General features: G+C 33.6%; 1 protein-coding gene across 2 annotated transcripts in view; it reads right to left on the bottom strand.

Moving 5' to 3' along the window:
• PRKDC (protein kinase, DNA-activated, catalytic subunit) overlaps positions 1–14843 on the bottom strand; it is a 94458-nt gene that overhangs the window by 76228 nt on the left and 3387 nt on the right. For both annotated transcript variants that reach the window (XM_039333722.1, XM_039333723.1), the window contains exons 4-20: positions 14440–14514; positions 14236–14344; positions 13212–13324; positions 11554–11653; positions 10625–10680; positions 10495–10525; positions 9988–10145; positions 9162–9308; positions 6689–6853; positions 6348–6516; positions 4806–4855; positions 3861–3998; positions 3277–3429; positions 2979–3094; positions 2543–2702; positions 731–817; positions 348–467 (exon numbers count right to left, since the gene is read on the bottom strand). In XM_039333722.1, the coding sequence (XP_039189656.1) occupies positions 348–467; positions 731–817; positions 2543–2702; positions 2979–3094; positions 3277–3429; positions 3861–3998; positions 4806–4855; positions 6348–6516; positions 6689–6853; positions 9162–9308; positions 9988–10145; positions 10495–10525; positions 10625–10680; positions 11554–11653; positions 13212–13324; positions 14236–14344; positions 14440–14514 (1947 nt within the window). The remainder of the gene's footprint in view (positions 1–347; positions 468–730; positions 818–2542; positions 2703–2978; positions 3095–3276; positions 3430–3860; positions 3999–4805; positions 4856–6347; positions 6517–6688; positions 6854–9161; positions 9309–9987; positions 10146–10494; positions 10526–10624; positions 10681–11553; positions 11654–13211; positions 13325–14235; positions 14345–14439; positions 14515–14843) is intronic.

The raw sequence follows: 14843 nt of genomic DNA, 5'->3' as shown, positions 1-14843 counted from the left end.
TGACTACACAACGAACTATTTTCTTAACTATTGCTACAAATATTTAAAATGTTAAGGTTGCTAAGAGACTTGCTCCTAGAATAAGGTGCAGTTAAACCACAGAATCAAGTAGATGTGATAAAACTAATAAAATCACATGTAACAGGCATACAAATTTATCATTCACATTTTGGACTTTCTCACTGATTTGCTCACTGTTGTGTTAACAATATAAAGAGGATTGCAGTCCTACATGCGTACTATTGAAGTATCATGAAAAGATATTTTGTATAAGTGAAATGAAGGAAAGAATACCAACAAAATTACAAAATAAATATTCTGCATTATTTGATCCCACATTAACCCACCTGTAAAGCAGGAATGTATGCTTTGATATCAAGCATAATGATGTCATATGGCAGAGAAAGCACAAAAGTCAGACAGGACGCTAATAATTCATCTTTGTATTGCTTCATTTTTGCAGTTACCTGTGATAAGAATTTTTTTCAATGCAAATAACATTGATGTTACCTGAACGAATAAATAAATGTAATACATAATTCAATGTACTTCAAAAAAGCAATAGTATTCTTTAAAGATAAACCCACAAAAGTGTTCTTTTAACTAAAATCAACACTTCATGCATTTAAAGTTAAGAGAAATTATAAATGAAAAGGTGATAAAGTTAGAATTCTTTGCCTTTTTCATCCCTGCAAATGTTACTAGCACATCAAAGAATAATATAAATAACCTCTTTTCCAAATTTGGAAAATAATGCAAAACAGGAACTCTTCTCTGGATCTTCAGGACATGTTTTCTTACTCTTTGGACTGACACCCTGGCAAAAGACAAAATAGGATTAACTGTATAAAAATCTTATGTTTAACGTTTTAAAAAAAACTTTTGGATAATGTAAAAATATTATGCAATTCCATATACCAAATAAAATATCCTTATATGTCATTTCCTTTGAAGACTGGAAGTTGGAATTGGTTTGGAATACAGTTAATTGTTCTTAGCAATTTTGCTAATTTTTAAATGAATTACCATGGCCTATGATTTCTTTCTGTACATAACTCAAATACCAATGTTCTTATAAAGCCCTAAGAAAATTTATAGCAAGTATATCAAATGTCCCGTTTGCTCATATATACAACACTACCTTCAAAACCCTGAAAAACATGAGATAAGACTGATGAAGACTGAGTAGGGACTTCAGTGAAAAGGAAGGTTTTCTCAATTTTGACATCTTTTCTATAATGGAGAATTTGTCAATTTCAGCAGGCTTAAAATTTAATTTTTTTTAAAGTTTAAGCTTAAAGTGTTTCATGCTGAGAAACATGTTGTACGGCACCTGTACTACAAGGCATGCTACCTCAAGAATTTTAAAAATACTGCTATATGTTTAAGCCTGCCACTGAGTAAAAGAATTTTAATATGGCACATTGACATGCACAGCTCCTTTTCTGCTGCTTTATGTATTTATGTACTTAACAGGGTTTATAGACAGTTCAAATCACAGCTAACTATGAGCAGTATACAATTGTCCCTGGTTACTTGATGTTTAAACAAAATACAATCAACAAGTCAGGGCCAGAAAATCACCACATAAGACCTTGGGAATAGTTGAAATCTATCTCCCAATACTGTCACTCTTCATTTAACAACTACACTGGCTAGTTATCATTGGTAACATGATGGTAATAAACAGTAATAAAAAAATTCATTTTCTGACCAATGCCTGCCTTTACAACCAAATTTCATGTGCCTGACAACAAAAGCTTTCAGCATGAAACTGATTAAGGTTTGGTCAGTTTAAAGCAGCAGCTAATCAACTAATTATTTGAGGTCAGCACTTTGTAAGGAAGCGTTCCGCTATAGAGAAAAGCAGCTCAGGAAGAACTTTGTTGTTCACTTAGCAATTTTTTTTGCTTAACAACCAAGTCGTTAGAATGAAATGTTGTCACTACACAAGGAAGGGGTTTAATGCTGTGTTTTAATTTTATTGCTTTGGTATGTAATAAACCTCTTCAGAAAATGAAAACAACAGAAGATGATTGTAAATAACTATTTATTTGTACCCCAGCTTTATTATTTTTATAAATAGCTTAAGGCAGAGAACATATCCAATACCTTCCTCCTCTTATTTTCCCCTAGATTATAAAAATCCAAATGATACAAATATTTGCAAAAACCCAATTGACAGGTTATGCATCAATCATCAGAATTGCTCCTAATCTCCATCAGCCTGAACCATGACTAACTCCTGTGCCTGAAATATTTATAATTCATTTCAAACTTGTGATTAATGTCAAATCCTGATTAGAAAATAACAAATATACTTAATGTGATAAATAATATGAACCATATATAGGTTCAGTGGGAGAAGAGCAAAGTGGGTAGAAAAACAGTTCAATCCTACTTTTCTTTTATAAAAATGAAGCAATCACAATTATATTTAAAATATGAAGGTGTGAACAGACCAATGCAACTTCGATTCCTTGAACCCACTCCCCTCCAAAAAAAAAAAAAAAAAAAAAAAATCCTGCAATGGCTTACTTACCACAAAATATTTAGTCTTCTTTGCAATTTTCATCGCAATAGACAGCAGCTTATAAAATCCACTAATAAAAGGTGAATGTGTCGCCTGTATAATCAGCTCATAACCAAATGAATAAATCCATGGTTCAAAATATTTAATATGCTTGTCTGGAAGAATCTCTCTGTATAAGTTTAGAAACAGGACCAAAAACAAATAGACAAGAAAGTGATGAGCAATCTGACCAATGGTCAGTTAAAACAATTCTCAATAACCCCCCACCTAGGAGGCCCCAATCAATCAGAGTCAAACACAACTATTTCAACTATTTTTAAAAACCCTAAATAAGTACATTTGTGATGCTTTGCCAGGATATGGCTTTTTAGTTAAGAATGATAAAAACACAGTATATTAAATGATGCATCTCGCACATATGCTAGTTTTTTTAGTCCTATTATACCTGCAAAACTCCACTAAGTTAATGAAGGCTGTATAGTCTTTAGGCTTAGATGGCTGAAGGTTTGCAGCTGGATCAGAGGTAGGAATTGTCAGATGGGCATCACCTTCACTTCCATCCTGAGAAAAGAGTATCAGAAGCAGTTTTGGAAGTGATTTTCAAGTTTGCCATAAAATCTATTTTCAAGTTCTTGCAAACTTCTCAAATAAGAACAAAAATCCAATAACAGACCTTGAAAACAATAATATGGAAAAAAGACTGAATAACTGTATATTAATATTTTTAAAAAAGTAAATCCTACCTTTTCTTCATTAATGTTCTGTTTCTGAACCGTAAGATCCAGTTTATCAATTATTTTTATGATAGATTTTATGAGTTCATCATATAACAGACGATTTAGAGACTGTAGTGGTGAATTTTCAGTTAGACAGACTTCATCTGCCAACAGGATATCCTTTAATAGGGAAGGAAATAAAGAAAACTGCAATTGCACACTATATTTGGTTTTTGCTAATTTATTAGAAAATGCAAAGATTAAAATAAATGATACATATATAGAGATCCCAAACATAGGAGTTCTACAGCTCTTTTTTGATCCAATGTATTTATGGCATTGTATTTCAATGTTTGTTTACAAGAAAGATGTAACTGCATATATTGCATACACCAGCTAGTGTGATCTTAACATCTATATGAGACTTCAGATATATTGAGCTGGACATGAGGAAGAAGACGACTTTGAACAACTATAATCTTTTATAAGATGAAGATGAAAGAATGAACGTGTGCGCCAGGAGACAAAACTATATGTTTTTTTCAGAAGAAATTGTATCACAAAGTGTAACAATGTATTAATTATTAATTAACCTTAAAGATTTTCTTTACCTTCATTGTATCACAGCTAAGTAAGGTTCTAAAGAGAACCAGGTAATCTTTGTACGTAGGCACTTTCCATTTCCCAGTCCTTACTTCTCCAGATGAATTGGATTCTTCTGATTTGGAAACATTTTTCCCCAAGAAATCCTGAAAGACATTGCAATGTTGAAGTAACCATAAGTAAAATTATGTAGTTTTCCATACTTAATCTTAGACTTCATGACAATAAATCAAGAACATTTTGCCAAGACATATTGAAATATTGTTTGAAATGCATTCATCTCAGAAACAAATAACTGGTACAGTATAAATTAACTGAAAAGTGCTGAATGGTTCTTAATACATCTGCTAGGGTCCCTATTTATGTTTCTTGCAATAGAAATCAAGAGGGTTGCATTAACATATAGGCAAATGAAAGTTATAAATTGATACAAAGTCTTTGAGTTATGATCATTTGTTCAGTGGTACTTGTGTCTGGTCCCCAAAGTTATGGCCACTGCAATAATTCCATGGTCACATGATCAACATTTGGGGATTTGCAGCCTGCCCGTACTTACAACTATACGGGTGCTTCAACTCCCCAATTCACCTATCTCCAGCTCCTTCTTTGCCCCTTTGGCCACCCTGTACAGTGGCACTCCTCGGTGGCAGTACTGGGCTGAACTCTACTAAAAAATTATGGGGGTCTCTTCTGAGCCTTTTGCCCACCCATTATCCAGCTGTGGACTATGCTGTCTCTTATCAGACTATTCCTAGGCAACATCTCTGCAACCAACCTTCCAAAGTCATTCCTGCATATCAGTACACTACATTTCAAAATTTCTAGTAAGGGAGAACATTTTTGCAATTCATAATTGCAAAATTACAAATTTTGCAGGGCCCCTAAATTGCAAATAAGTACTTTTCCAATTCGGTAAATACACATTTAATTCCACAAAACCTCAATAAACTTACCATTGAAAAAACCAGTGGTTTTGAACAGATTCTGATTAAACCCTGATGCACTGAAAATGAAGAGAGTTTGTTTTAATTTAATATTTCAATAAGCTGGACTCAAGTAATACTGCTAATGTCCTAATGCAACAAAAATTCTATGTTCCCATTACAGAGGGGAGACAGATATTGCAATGATCAATCTGCTGTACTTCTCTGAAGCCTATATGAACCCAATTTTATGGCAGACTTTTGCAACAGATAGTCTTTGGCTTATGACCATAATTGGGACCTGAATATCAATGGCTAAGCAATGTGGTCATTAAGTAAATGCAAGCCAATTGCCAAGTGCTCAGATTGCAATCATATGATCATGGGAGTGGTGCAAGAACTGTAACTTCAAGGATGCAATGCAAGCCATTTTGTCAAGGCTATAGAAATGTTGAGCTATTGTTAAACAAATGGACATAAGCTGAGGACTACGTATACTTAAAATTACATTTTACAATGTCAACTTTGCACTAGCCACTGAACTCAAACAAAATGAAGAAAACTTCTAAAAACTCTGCTTCTCTTTTTCACATTGACAATGAATCTTAAAATGGTATCTTAAACTAGTCCAGTTGTTAACTGAACAAGATTTACAGCATCCTTTATCATGTTGAACTAGTCATTATCACTATTTTTCTGTAAGTTCTAAGCCCTTTTGCATGTCAACACATGGAACGTATTTCCTTGACTTGTCAGACTATCAGCATCATTATTTGTTCCCTTCCCACTAATCAACTGCTAATTTCTGACTATATCAATCACCCTATTTGTAGACAAGAAACCTTCCCCCTTCTTATTTCCAGATTGTAAGAAAATAAAATGTTAAAAGAGTGTTTTCTGACCCAGAATCTTACTGGTAATAAATCTTTGTCTACCTCCCATCCAGAACCCAGTCTAAGCAAAACTAAACTAGGATGGAAATATGGAACCTCTTATCTTCTAGCACTTAAAAATAGGGAAAATGCCTGAGTCAAAAGAAAACTATGACAAGTAGCATTAGAAACTGAAATTAGTACAAAACTCTAAGCCAAGATTTTAAAATGTTTGCTGCATAAGCCATAATGTTCACATATAATGCTTAGTTTACTCAATGTTCATTTATTTTATTAAGCCTAAATCAAACTTCATTATAGTATAGATGCCCTTTTGTTACAAGAATGAGGAAAAGAAAAAATAAGTAAAAACTAATAATTAAATCATGATTGACAGGGAGGAATTTAAACAAATAATTGAAAGGCAACAAAGTAGCATCTTCCAAAATGGTGGAGAGCATGAAGGGAATTCGGGAAAACTGTTTCAGAAATTAAAATCCAAATTGAAGGGTTATACTAGAAGATGCAAAACTTTAATGTAACAGTATATTCTAATTGCTGCAAAAGTTAAATAGTAATTATCAGGAAATGCCTAAGCTTACTATTACTACTGCTTCTTTAAATTTGTAATGCTATTCAAACCTAAATTCATACTGAAGTCAAAAGAATTATATACATTTGTACACTATAGGATACTCACGGACAGTGCTCATAAAACTCCACAATACAGGGCCTTTTGCTGCCAAAGCTAAAAATACTTTCACAATAGACCTACAACATACTGTTTGCATCTTGGTACTATATTGTGGGAAGCTATCTATTTGAACTATTATAAGACGTTCAAGAACTGGAGTGTATATCTCAGGAATCTAGAAGGAAAACAAGAGGAGATATTAGAAAAAAGTAGTTGCCTTTATTCTCAAATCTGTTGTTGTATTTTTCAACCAAAAAAAATTATATCAGCATCTTCATCAATGGAGGTCCAGATATTTCCTGAACATACACAGAGCCTCACAAATTAGGTTTAAACTGCTTACTTACAGCATCCAAGTGGAATATAACACTTGCAATGGATTGAAGGAAGCTTGGTAGTTGATATACATGGTCATCAATTGTTTCTGCCTCAGTTAGATACATCTGCTTACAGCGCTGAAGGAGTTCGACATACATGAAATCAACATCCTTTGGTCTGATAACTTTACAAGGCTTTAAGTGGAGAAAAATACAAAAATTATTATATAGGGTTAAGGTTAGGAATATGCAAAATTCATCAATTAGGGAATGGACAATTCTGGACTGTTTTACTCCTCTTATGGACCATGTCAAATTTCTTTAGAAATTACTAAGTTATTCATTAATGTATATTGTCCAAAAGTTATTTCACATGATCAGACTTCTTTTAAATGTTCTATTCAGTATTCAGTAGAAGAAATTTGATACAGAAAATCCAGAGAAATGTACAAACCGGTCTCTAAGACAGTTTGTTTAAAACATCTTCTACCTATCAAATAGAGGTAGTCCTCAACTTACAATAGTTCGTTTAGTGACCATTTGAAGTTAAAACGGCACTGACAAAAGTGACTTATTATCATTTTTCACACTTATGACTATTGTGGCATTTCCATGGTCACATGATCAAAATTCAGACACTTGGCAACTGACTCATATTTTTGATAATGTCCCAGGTCATGGAATCACTTTCTATAACTTTCTGACAAGCAAAGTCAATGGGGAAGCCAGATTAATACAACCGTGTTACTAACTTAACAACTGCAGTGATTTACCTAATAATGCACAAATTTGAAGATTAACACAAACGAACTTAAATGGGATATAACATAATATCTAAAGAATATCATTTTTCTTTCAACTTTCTGCATAATTAAAACCTTTAATATAATCTTGAATTTATATTATATTGGTTTGAATTTCAACATCTAGCTGGAATGAATTCCTAACTGCATAAAACTACAAGAATCAACAGCATCCTGTGCTATTTGAAAAGTTCTTTCTCAATAAGTTTCCTAAAGCCAGTTAAAAAAACTATACAGTTAGTCCTCGAGTTATGAGTGTAATTGAGCCTGCACCTTCCACTTGTAACTTGAAAACTCATAGAGTGAATCTCATACCTCAAATGAGATTACTTCCCTTGCTCGCTTGTTAAGCAAACATGAGGTATCTCAGGGTGGGGAAGGCCATGGAGGGCCTAGTGATGGAACAGGCCCCCAAGGTCTCCCCGATCCACTAAGATATTGCATGCTTCCCCCTCCCTTCTTGCCAAACTCCCCTGGAAAAGATCTGTCTCCTCTTTGTTGCAGTTCCTGCTGCTGCCTGGATCTAAGGCCATGGAATACTTCTGCAGCCTGATCCGGACTCCAGAGGCCTTTTCCAGGCTGCTGCCACCCGGATTTGAGGCTGGGGGACGCTTCCACGCACCGCCGCGGCCCGATCCAGGCCTGGAAAACGGCCTCTGGAGCCCCAATCCAGCTTCCAGAGGCACGTGGAACCATTCCCCAGTTCCATTCTCTGTTGCAGAGAACAGAGGCCTAAAGTACCATAAGATCACACGAGATCACTGTCTTGCATGATCTTGCGTTATTTTAGGCTTCCATTCTCTGTGAACGCACCAAAGGCCTGGAGCAGCTAAGAAAGCGAAGGATCTCGATCCTCGCAGGGTGAAGACCTGGTGCCTAGGGAGACCCAGGGGAGGGTGGGAATAACCAGGGTGAATGTTGCAGAGCCACTGTGGTCGCTTGTAAGGCTGAATGACTACCATGGTGCTGCAATATTCGTAACTTTGGGACTTGCTTGTAAGCACTAGGGGGCGCTCATCACGTAACTTTGAACAAGCATTAAGTGAACACTCGTAACTCGGGGATTACCTGTAGTTTGGAACAGAAGGCACCTGTGTCTTCTACACAAAATGAAGTATTTATAAAAGGCCTCCATGACTATCAATTTCTAATTTAATATCAAAGAACAAGTTCAAAATTTATACAGTAATCTTATTTTTTGTATATAAGGAAAACTTAAATTTAAAGAAAAAGGGGAAATTCTTAGTTAAAAATCCCCTAATTGTTCCTAGCAGAATTTTACTTGTAGTACAGCATAGCAATTAACAAGATTTCTATATGGGATTAAGAAATCTTTGGTTGAAATATTAAAGAAGATGTTAAATTATTGGAAATGATTGTACTTGTCTTTCTGAAGATGGAAGTCATTTCTTTTTAGGTTTTTTTTAAATTCTTCTTTTTAATATATTTTTCTCTTTTTGCCTTCTCTCCCTCCCTTTTTTCTTTTTCTCTTTGCACTTTTAATCTTTTTTTTAAAAAATATTTTTCTTAGTATGCATTGGTTTTTTATCTTCGTATTTTTAAATTTCATTAAAACCTTATAAAAATTAACAAAATTTCTATAGAAAATGATCTGCCAGATATATAAAATAAAACCTTATTCCCATTTGTAGCACTGCATTCCTTCAAAATAACTGTATATCATGAAGAAAACTACATACCGCTGCAAATAGTCCATAACCACGAATAGCAATGGACAGTTCTTTGTTGCTGGCATCCATATTTCTGATGATAGCATAAAATTGTTCCATAAAGAATTGCAACTTGTTCTTATGCATTTCAACATCTTTGGCAACCATTGATGAAATCTTAAAATCATATAAAAATTAGCAATTTTATCATTTAAATATTCAAATATTTTCCAATCTTACATTTATTTATCATTAACAATGCTATTTTTTCCCAAAAATTATGTAATAAAAGGAACAAGAAACAATGTCTATTGACACTAAAATTAACATAATAAGATATTAAGCCTACAATCCTACAGGCCATGAAATCAGATATCATCTAAAACAGGGGGGTCAAACTGCCAGCTCACGGGTTGGTTGCATCATGCAGAGGCCGCGCCCACCCCAGCCCCAGCAATACAAAAAAAAAAATCACAATACGTCGTGACACATCATGTGATGTAGTGAGTTTGACACCCGTGCTCTAAGACATGAAAGGAAGATCTGCCTTTAAAAGTGTGAATAAACTCTGGATGACCATGCCTTCATGGAACTCTGAGACAACTCTGAACCCAGTCTAATATTGACAAACATAAAAGGAAAGAGATAAAATATGGTTACCACAGGTAGATTTTGAAAATTTTTGAATTCATTGGTCTAAAGCCATTATATTCTTCTTGAAAAATGTATGCCAGGCTAGAGCTAGTATGCATAACTCATTTCTTACTAATTAAAACAAGGGGCAAACTTATATGTAGACAATTTCACTATAGTATTTTCATTCTAGGAATTCTGCCAGTGAAAAGCTGTATTGTACCTGTTTAAGAAATGAATCCAACGCAGAATGACCAGCTTTCTTGAGTTCTGCATTTTGGTGGCCACTCCATTTGGACATTGTTTGAAACAATGAGACATAATTGTCTAAAAGATAAGTGCTGAACTGAACAGCATGCTTACTGAATAAATGTAGACCAGCTGTAAAGTAAACATTTTAATTTACATTGACCATTTTGTTTCAATTATATCCAAAATATTTTCATAACTGATTTTAACAGTTTTGAATGATTATTTGTTTCTAGTATTACTTTTGACCAAATTGTTCAATTATTTTATTTTAAAATATTTCCTTACAAAAAAAATCCATATGACATATCTTTGTCTTTTCTAAATGGAAGGCACATGTCAGCCTAAGCTAAACTGTTATTATACCGGATAATAATGAAGCTGAAATTACAACTATCTAAACAATATAAACTCAATATGTTATTACAGAAACTATTTTGTCAGCAAAGAACTATCTCATAAGAAAATAAGAAATTCTTACCAAGAGGCACTGCATATCTTTTTAAATCGATCTGTAATTTCAAAAGGTTCAGAATAAGAATAGTTTGCCAAATTTGCTTAACATGTCAGAATCTTCTTTTAAGAAGATATAAAAGAGACACTATATATACCTGTGGACTTATGGCCTTCACTGTAAAATCAAAGATCTCTTTTGAAGTTCGAGGATCTGTACAAAAGAGACAAACCGTACAAATACAGTAATGACAGAGTTGTGTGAATTTAAATCTTTCTTCACAGGACATAAAAGTCAGATATCAACAATACTTTATTCCACCATATTGCTTTGATCAACAAGGACTTCCTAACAAACTAAACCAAAGTAATCCATCATGTTTATTTACCATAGAAATAAGCCCTGGTTAACAAACAGTAATTGGGATCAGAATTTCCATGACATGGTCCAAAAGTGCAACAGTGTGTAACTGCATCATAAATCCTGGCATTCCCCATTGCCATTGATAACCAAATTCCACCAATCATTAGGCAAGGACCCACTCCAATCCAAAGCATTCCCAGCTTGGTCCATTCTACTTTTGCTATTGCAGGAAACCACTGAAAATCTCCATACAGATGCACCATAATTCTAAATATTTGTAGGCTTCTTTTATACATAAATTAATCTAGGAAAGTATCCATAAGTTTGTTTTGTATCAATTCTTCTCAAACTGATAAATCAGTTTTAGTATTAAAGCAAAGCAAGAAAGTAATTCATGGAAAGTTTCCATAATTTATAAACTTTCAATAAGGCTTTTCATCTTAAATATGTGTGCAAATTGTTCAACACTGAGATATTTTTTTTAACCACAAATTTGGTCATTTTTACTTTATTGAAAGAGGTCTGATCTTCAAACAAATTATTCCAAATAGTGAAATGAGATTTAAATAGGATGGTTTGGGGCATAAACATTCCAGCCTTGAAATTGTTTCTATGTCCCCACCCTTAAGAGATTTAACCTTTTTGGTGAAAGGCAATTTTATACAGGAAGAAAATTGTACACTTTTTTGTTATTCGGTTATTTTAGTAAAATAAAGATTATACCTTCATCCATGGATTTGGTAAAATTATACATAAGTGCAGTCAGTCCTTTCAGACACCCTGCTACAATAGGGAACTTTGGTTGTCTTGTTGCAGAGGTCATCTGAAAATGAGAAAATATTATATTAAAACAAGAACAGAGAAGGTCTAAAGTAGCAATAGTAATAAAAATCAACATTTTAGCAATGCATCTATTGTAAGATTATGGAATAAATGTGGTACTTCTGATGTATAACTGGGTACCAAAAAATCATTTCATCACTATTATTTAATGTAGGATGAATAATCCAGAAAATGTTAACACATAAATAACCAGTAAATCATACAGGGTTGTGATAGCACTAACCAAGTTCTTATCAAATGCCTTTAAAGAAGTCATTTATATATTCTGGCAAATTGGCACCATATATATATATATTAAATAATCAGACTTCTATTATAAATGAATAACTGATACTAAAAGACAGGTTTGTAAAATCTGCCCTTGTTAGAAGCAAGCTACTTTCTATAGCAATAAAAGATGTATTCATCACTCTGATATACTACATAAATAGATCAGTTCTTTTATTTCACAGTTCTAAAAAGTTTAGAACACGTATAAGTTTTAATTAAATGTGTAAGAACAATACTACATAAGCAGTAGAAAATATACATATAGGTTATATCAGTGGTGGCGAACCTATGGCACGGGTGCCAGAGGTGGCACTCAGAGCTTTCTCTGTGGGCACGTGCGCCGTCGCTCCAGTCCTGGCCTTCAGCTGGGTTTTATAAAACTTTTTTGCTTTAGGCCTCTGCCGCCATGTGTAAAAAAAAAAAAAAAAAAAAGTTCAATTAGTCAATTTCAACTTCTCACGGGAAAAAAAAAAGATCTTGCAAAGTTGGAATTGATTGATTGAACTTTTTAGTCCCACCCAGTCTGCCATTACCACCGCAGCCATGCCCACCCAATTGGCCATGCCCACCCAATTGGCAACACCCAGCCAATGGGCTACACCCACCTGGCACTCGACGATGGATAAGTGGGTTTTGGGTTGCAGTTTGGGCACTCAGTCTCTAAAAAGTTCGCCACCACTGGGTTATATGTTGTAAGTAAAGAATAAACTTCACCTGATTCCCAGGAGCTTACGTATAATTTCTAACACATTTACAAAAATACTTAACACCTTTTTCACCTATTCATATTTTAATACCAGCTATGCAAATTATATTTGCCCATCATTATATAGAAAAATTTAATCCAATCCAATATACAGGTTTCTGAATTCTCATTAAATTTTTTAAAAATGCTAGATGTGTTTACAAAAACATAGCAAATATCTCACTAATTCAATTTGCATTAATTATAATTCTCACTTCTGCCAATTATTCTCATACTGCAATTTATAAAAGAAAATGCACAGGTCCAAAATTAAAACACTGTGATGACCTTATTAAATAAGCTTCATTAATACTGAGTAATTGGACCAGCCTGGAAACCTGCAGTATATATACATCAAAAGCATACATGAAAAAATATATATTCAATTTTATACAATGAACTGGAATAGCCCATTAAAACTTATATCATAATAAAACAGTAATATATGAGGTATTACCACCATTGTCAACACTTTTAAGAAATCAACCTCAACCTTCCATACCAATGCAAAACTCTTTCTTACCTGTATTTTTAATTCTCCCAGATAAGCACGGTATAGTTTTTCAGAATTGTCAATCATTTCACTAGGTTGAACTTCTCCCAAGATTCCCAAGAGCTCATAAATCCTTTCCAACACTTTTTTTTAAAAAAAATAAAAAATTAGCATTTTAATCACTTGATTATATTTTATTTGATGTCAACTACCCCAATTATTTTTCCCCTATCATCAAATGTAGGAGGATTTAATTCAGAGCAACATACAGATTTTCAAGTTCTTACCAGCATTCACATACATTGTTCTGATCGGTACTAATCTCATTGTATATATGTTGCTACTCAGTTATACAATTTCTAAAACTGGGTTTAAAAAAAACCCTAGAAATGCAGTCCTGCACATCTGCAATGATTACTTCCCAGAGAAGTTCAAGTAGCTGCTTAGTTTTGAAACATGTTAACTTCAGCAAATAACTATATTTGAGCCCTCTCCAAATCACCCCTCAGCTTTCTGAATTGATCTTGCTTGCCAGGCAAATCACAAATAAACTTGTTAAAAGGAAAGAGTCTGCCACAAGATGGTACGCCTATTGCTCAGGCTTTCAGCAATAACTTTTTAATGACTCAGGGAAGAAAAAGAGCATGTGAAAAGATATTAAGCCAGAAACCAACAGAATACTCTTCTTCTTCCAACTACATTTTTTCCTGGGAAGAAAATGTTACAACTTATTATCATGCCATGTTCCTCAGGCTGGTCTCTTTTGCAACACCTGGGGAACAAATCCTGATGTCTGGTATATTTGTTAAAAAAATGTTAAGTTGTACATGAATTTTAAAAACAATTAAGTAGGAATAAATTTGTACAAAATCAATGTCACATAGGGTCACTACCATTCCTTGCTTACAATACTACTTACAACTTATTAGAGGCTTACTAGAAACTTTTTGCCAGGATATATCTCAACTGATTTATTATTTGGGACACTAGCTAATTTACTATACTTGCTAAATACCTTTTAATCTTAGTTACTGACAAACAAGTTAAATATTACCTGTATCAGGCACTTTGCTTTTTATAGCAAGTTCTCCATAAAATTTGTTAAAGATTTCTCCAACTTTCATGTCTTCCATTACATATGATGATTGTAAATTCTGAAGCAGCTACAAAGATATTCAACAATCAACATTCCAAGAGTTAGAATGGTAAATAATTTTTTTAAAGTACAGCAAATATAAAAACATGCCATCACTTTTACCTTGATCAGTAGCTCTAGAGCTGGAATTCCACATTTTGCTGATCTGCCTTTTGTATAAACAGTAACACATATCCGCTAATTTTTTAAAAGACAAAAAAGATATTATATAACGATACAACCAAAAGCCTCCAACTTAAATATGGAATTGGTGATGTAATTGTTCTCCATTATTTTACTTTATTCAAAAATATTAAAACACCTAAAGATACCAATGCAAATTTGTTTACCCACATAATAATTTTGGATATTGGAATATTTCACATCCTTCAGTTGCATTAATCAAAAGCCAGGTTTTAGCAATGTTTTTTCTGTACATTTTGGGCTAAATTAAGTCTTCTCTTTTCAACAGTGGAGAGTGTTCATAAAAAGACATCCATTCAGAACACCCCAGTGTAAAAAGAGAA

Source organism: Crotalus tigris, unplaced genomic scaffold, assembly GCF_016545835.1.
Source record: "Crotalus tigris isolate CLP2741 ecotype Arizona unplaced genomic scaffold, ASM1654583v1 scf7180000024506.7606697, whole genome shotgun sequence".
Taxonomy (NCBI): Eukaryota; Metazoa; Chordata; class Lepidosauria; order Squamata; family Viperidae; genus Crotalus; species Crotalus tigris.
The sequence above is the reverse complement of the archived record's forward strand: the minus strand, read 5'-3'. Positions and strand labels throughout refer to the sequence as shown.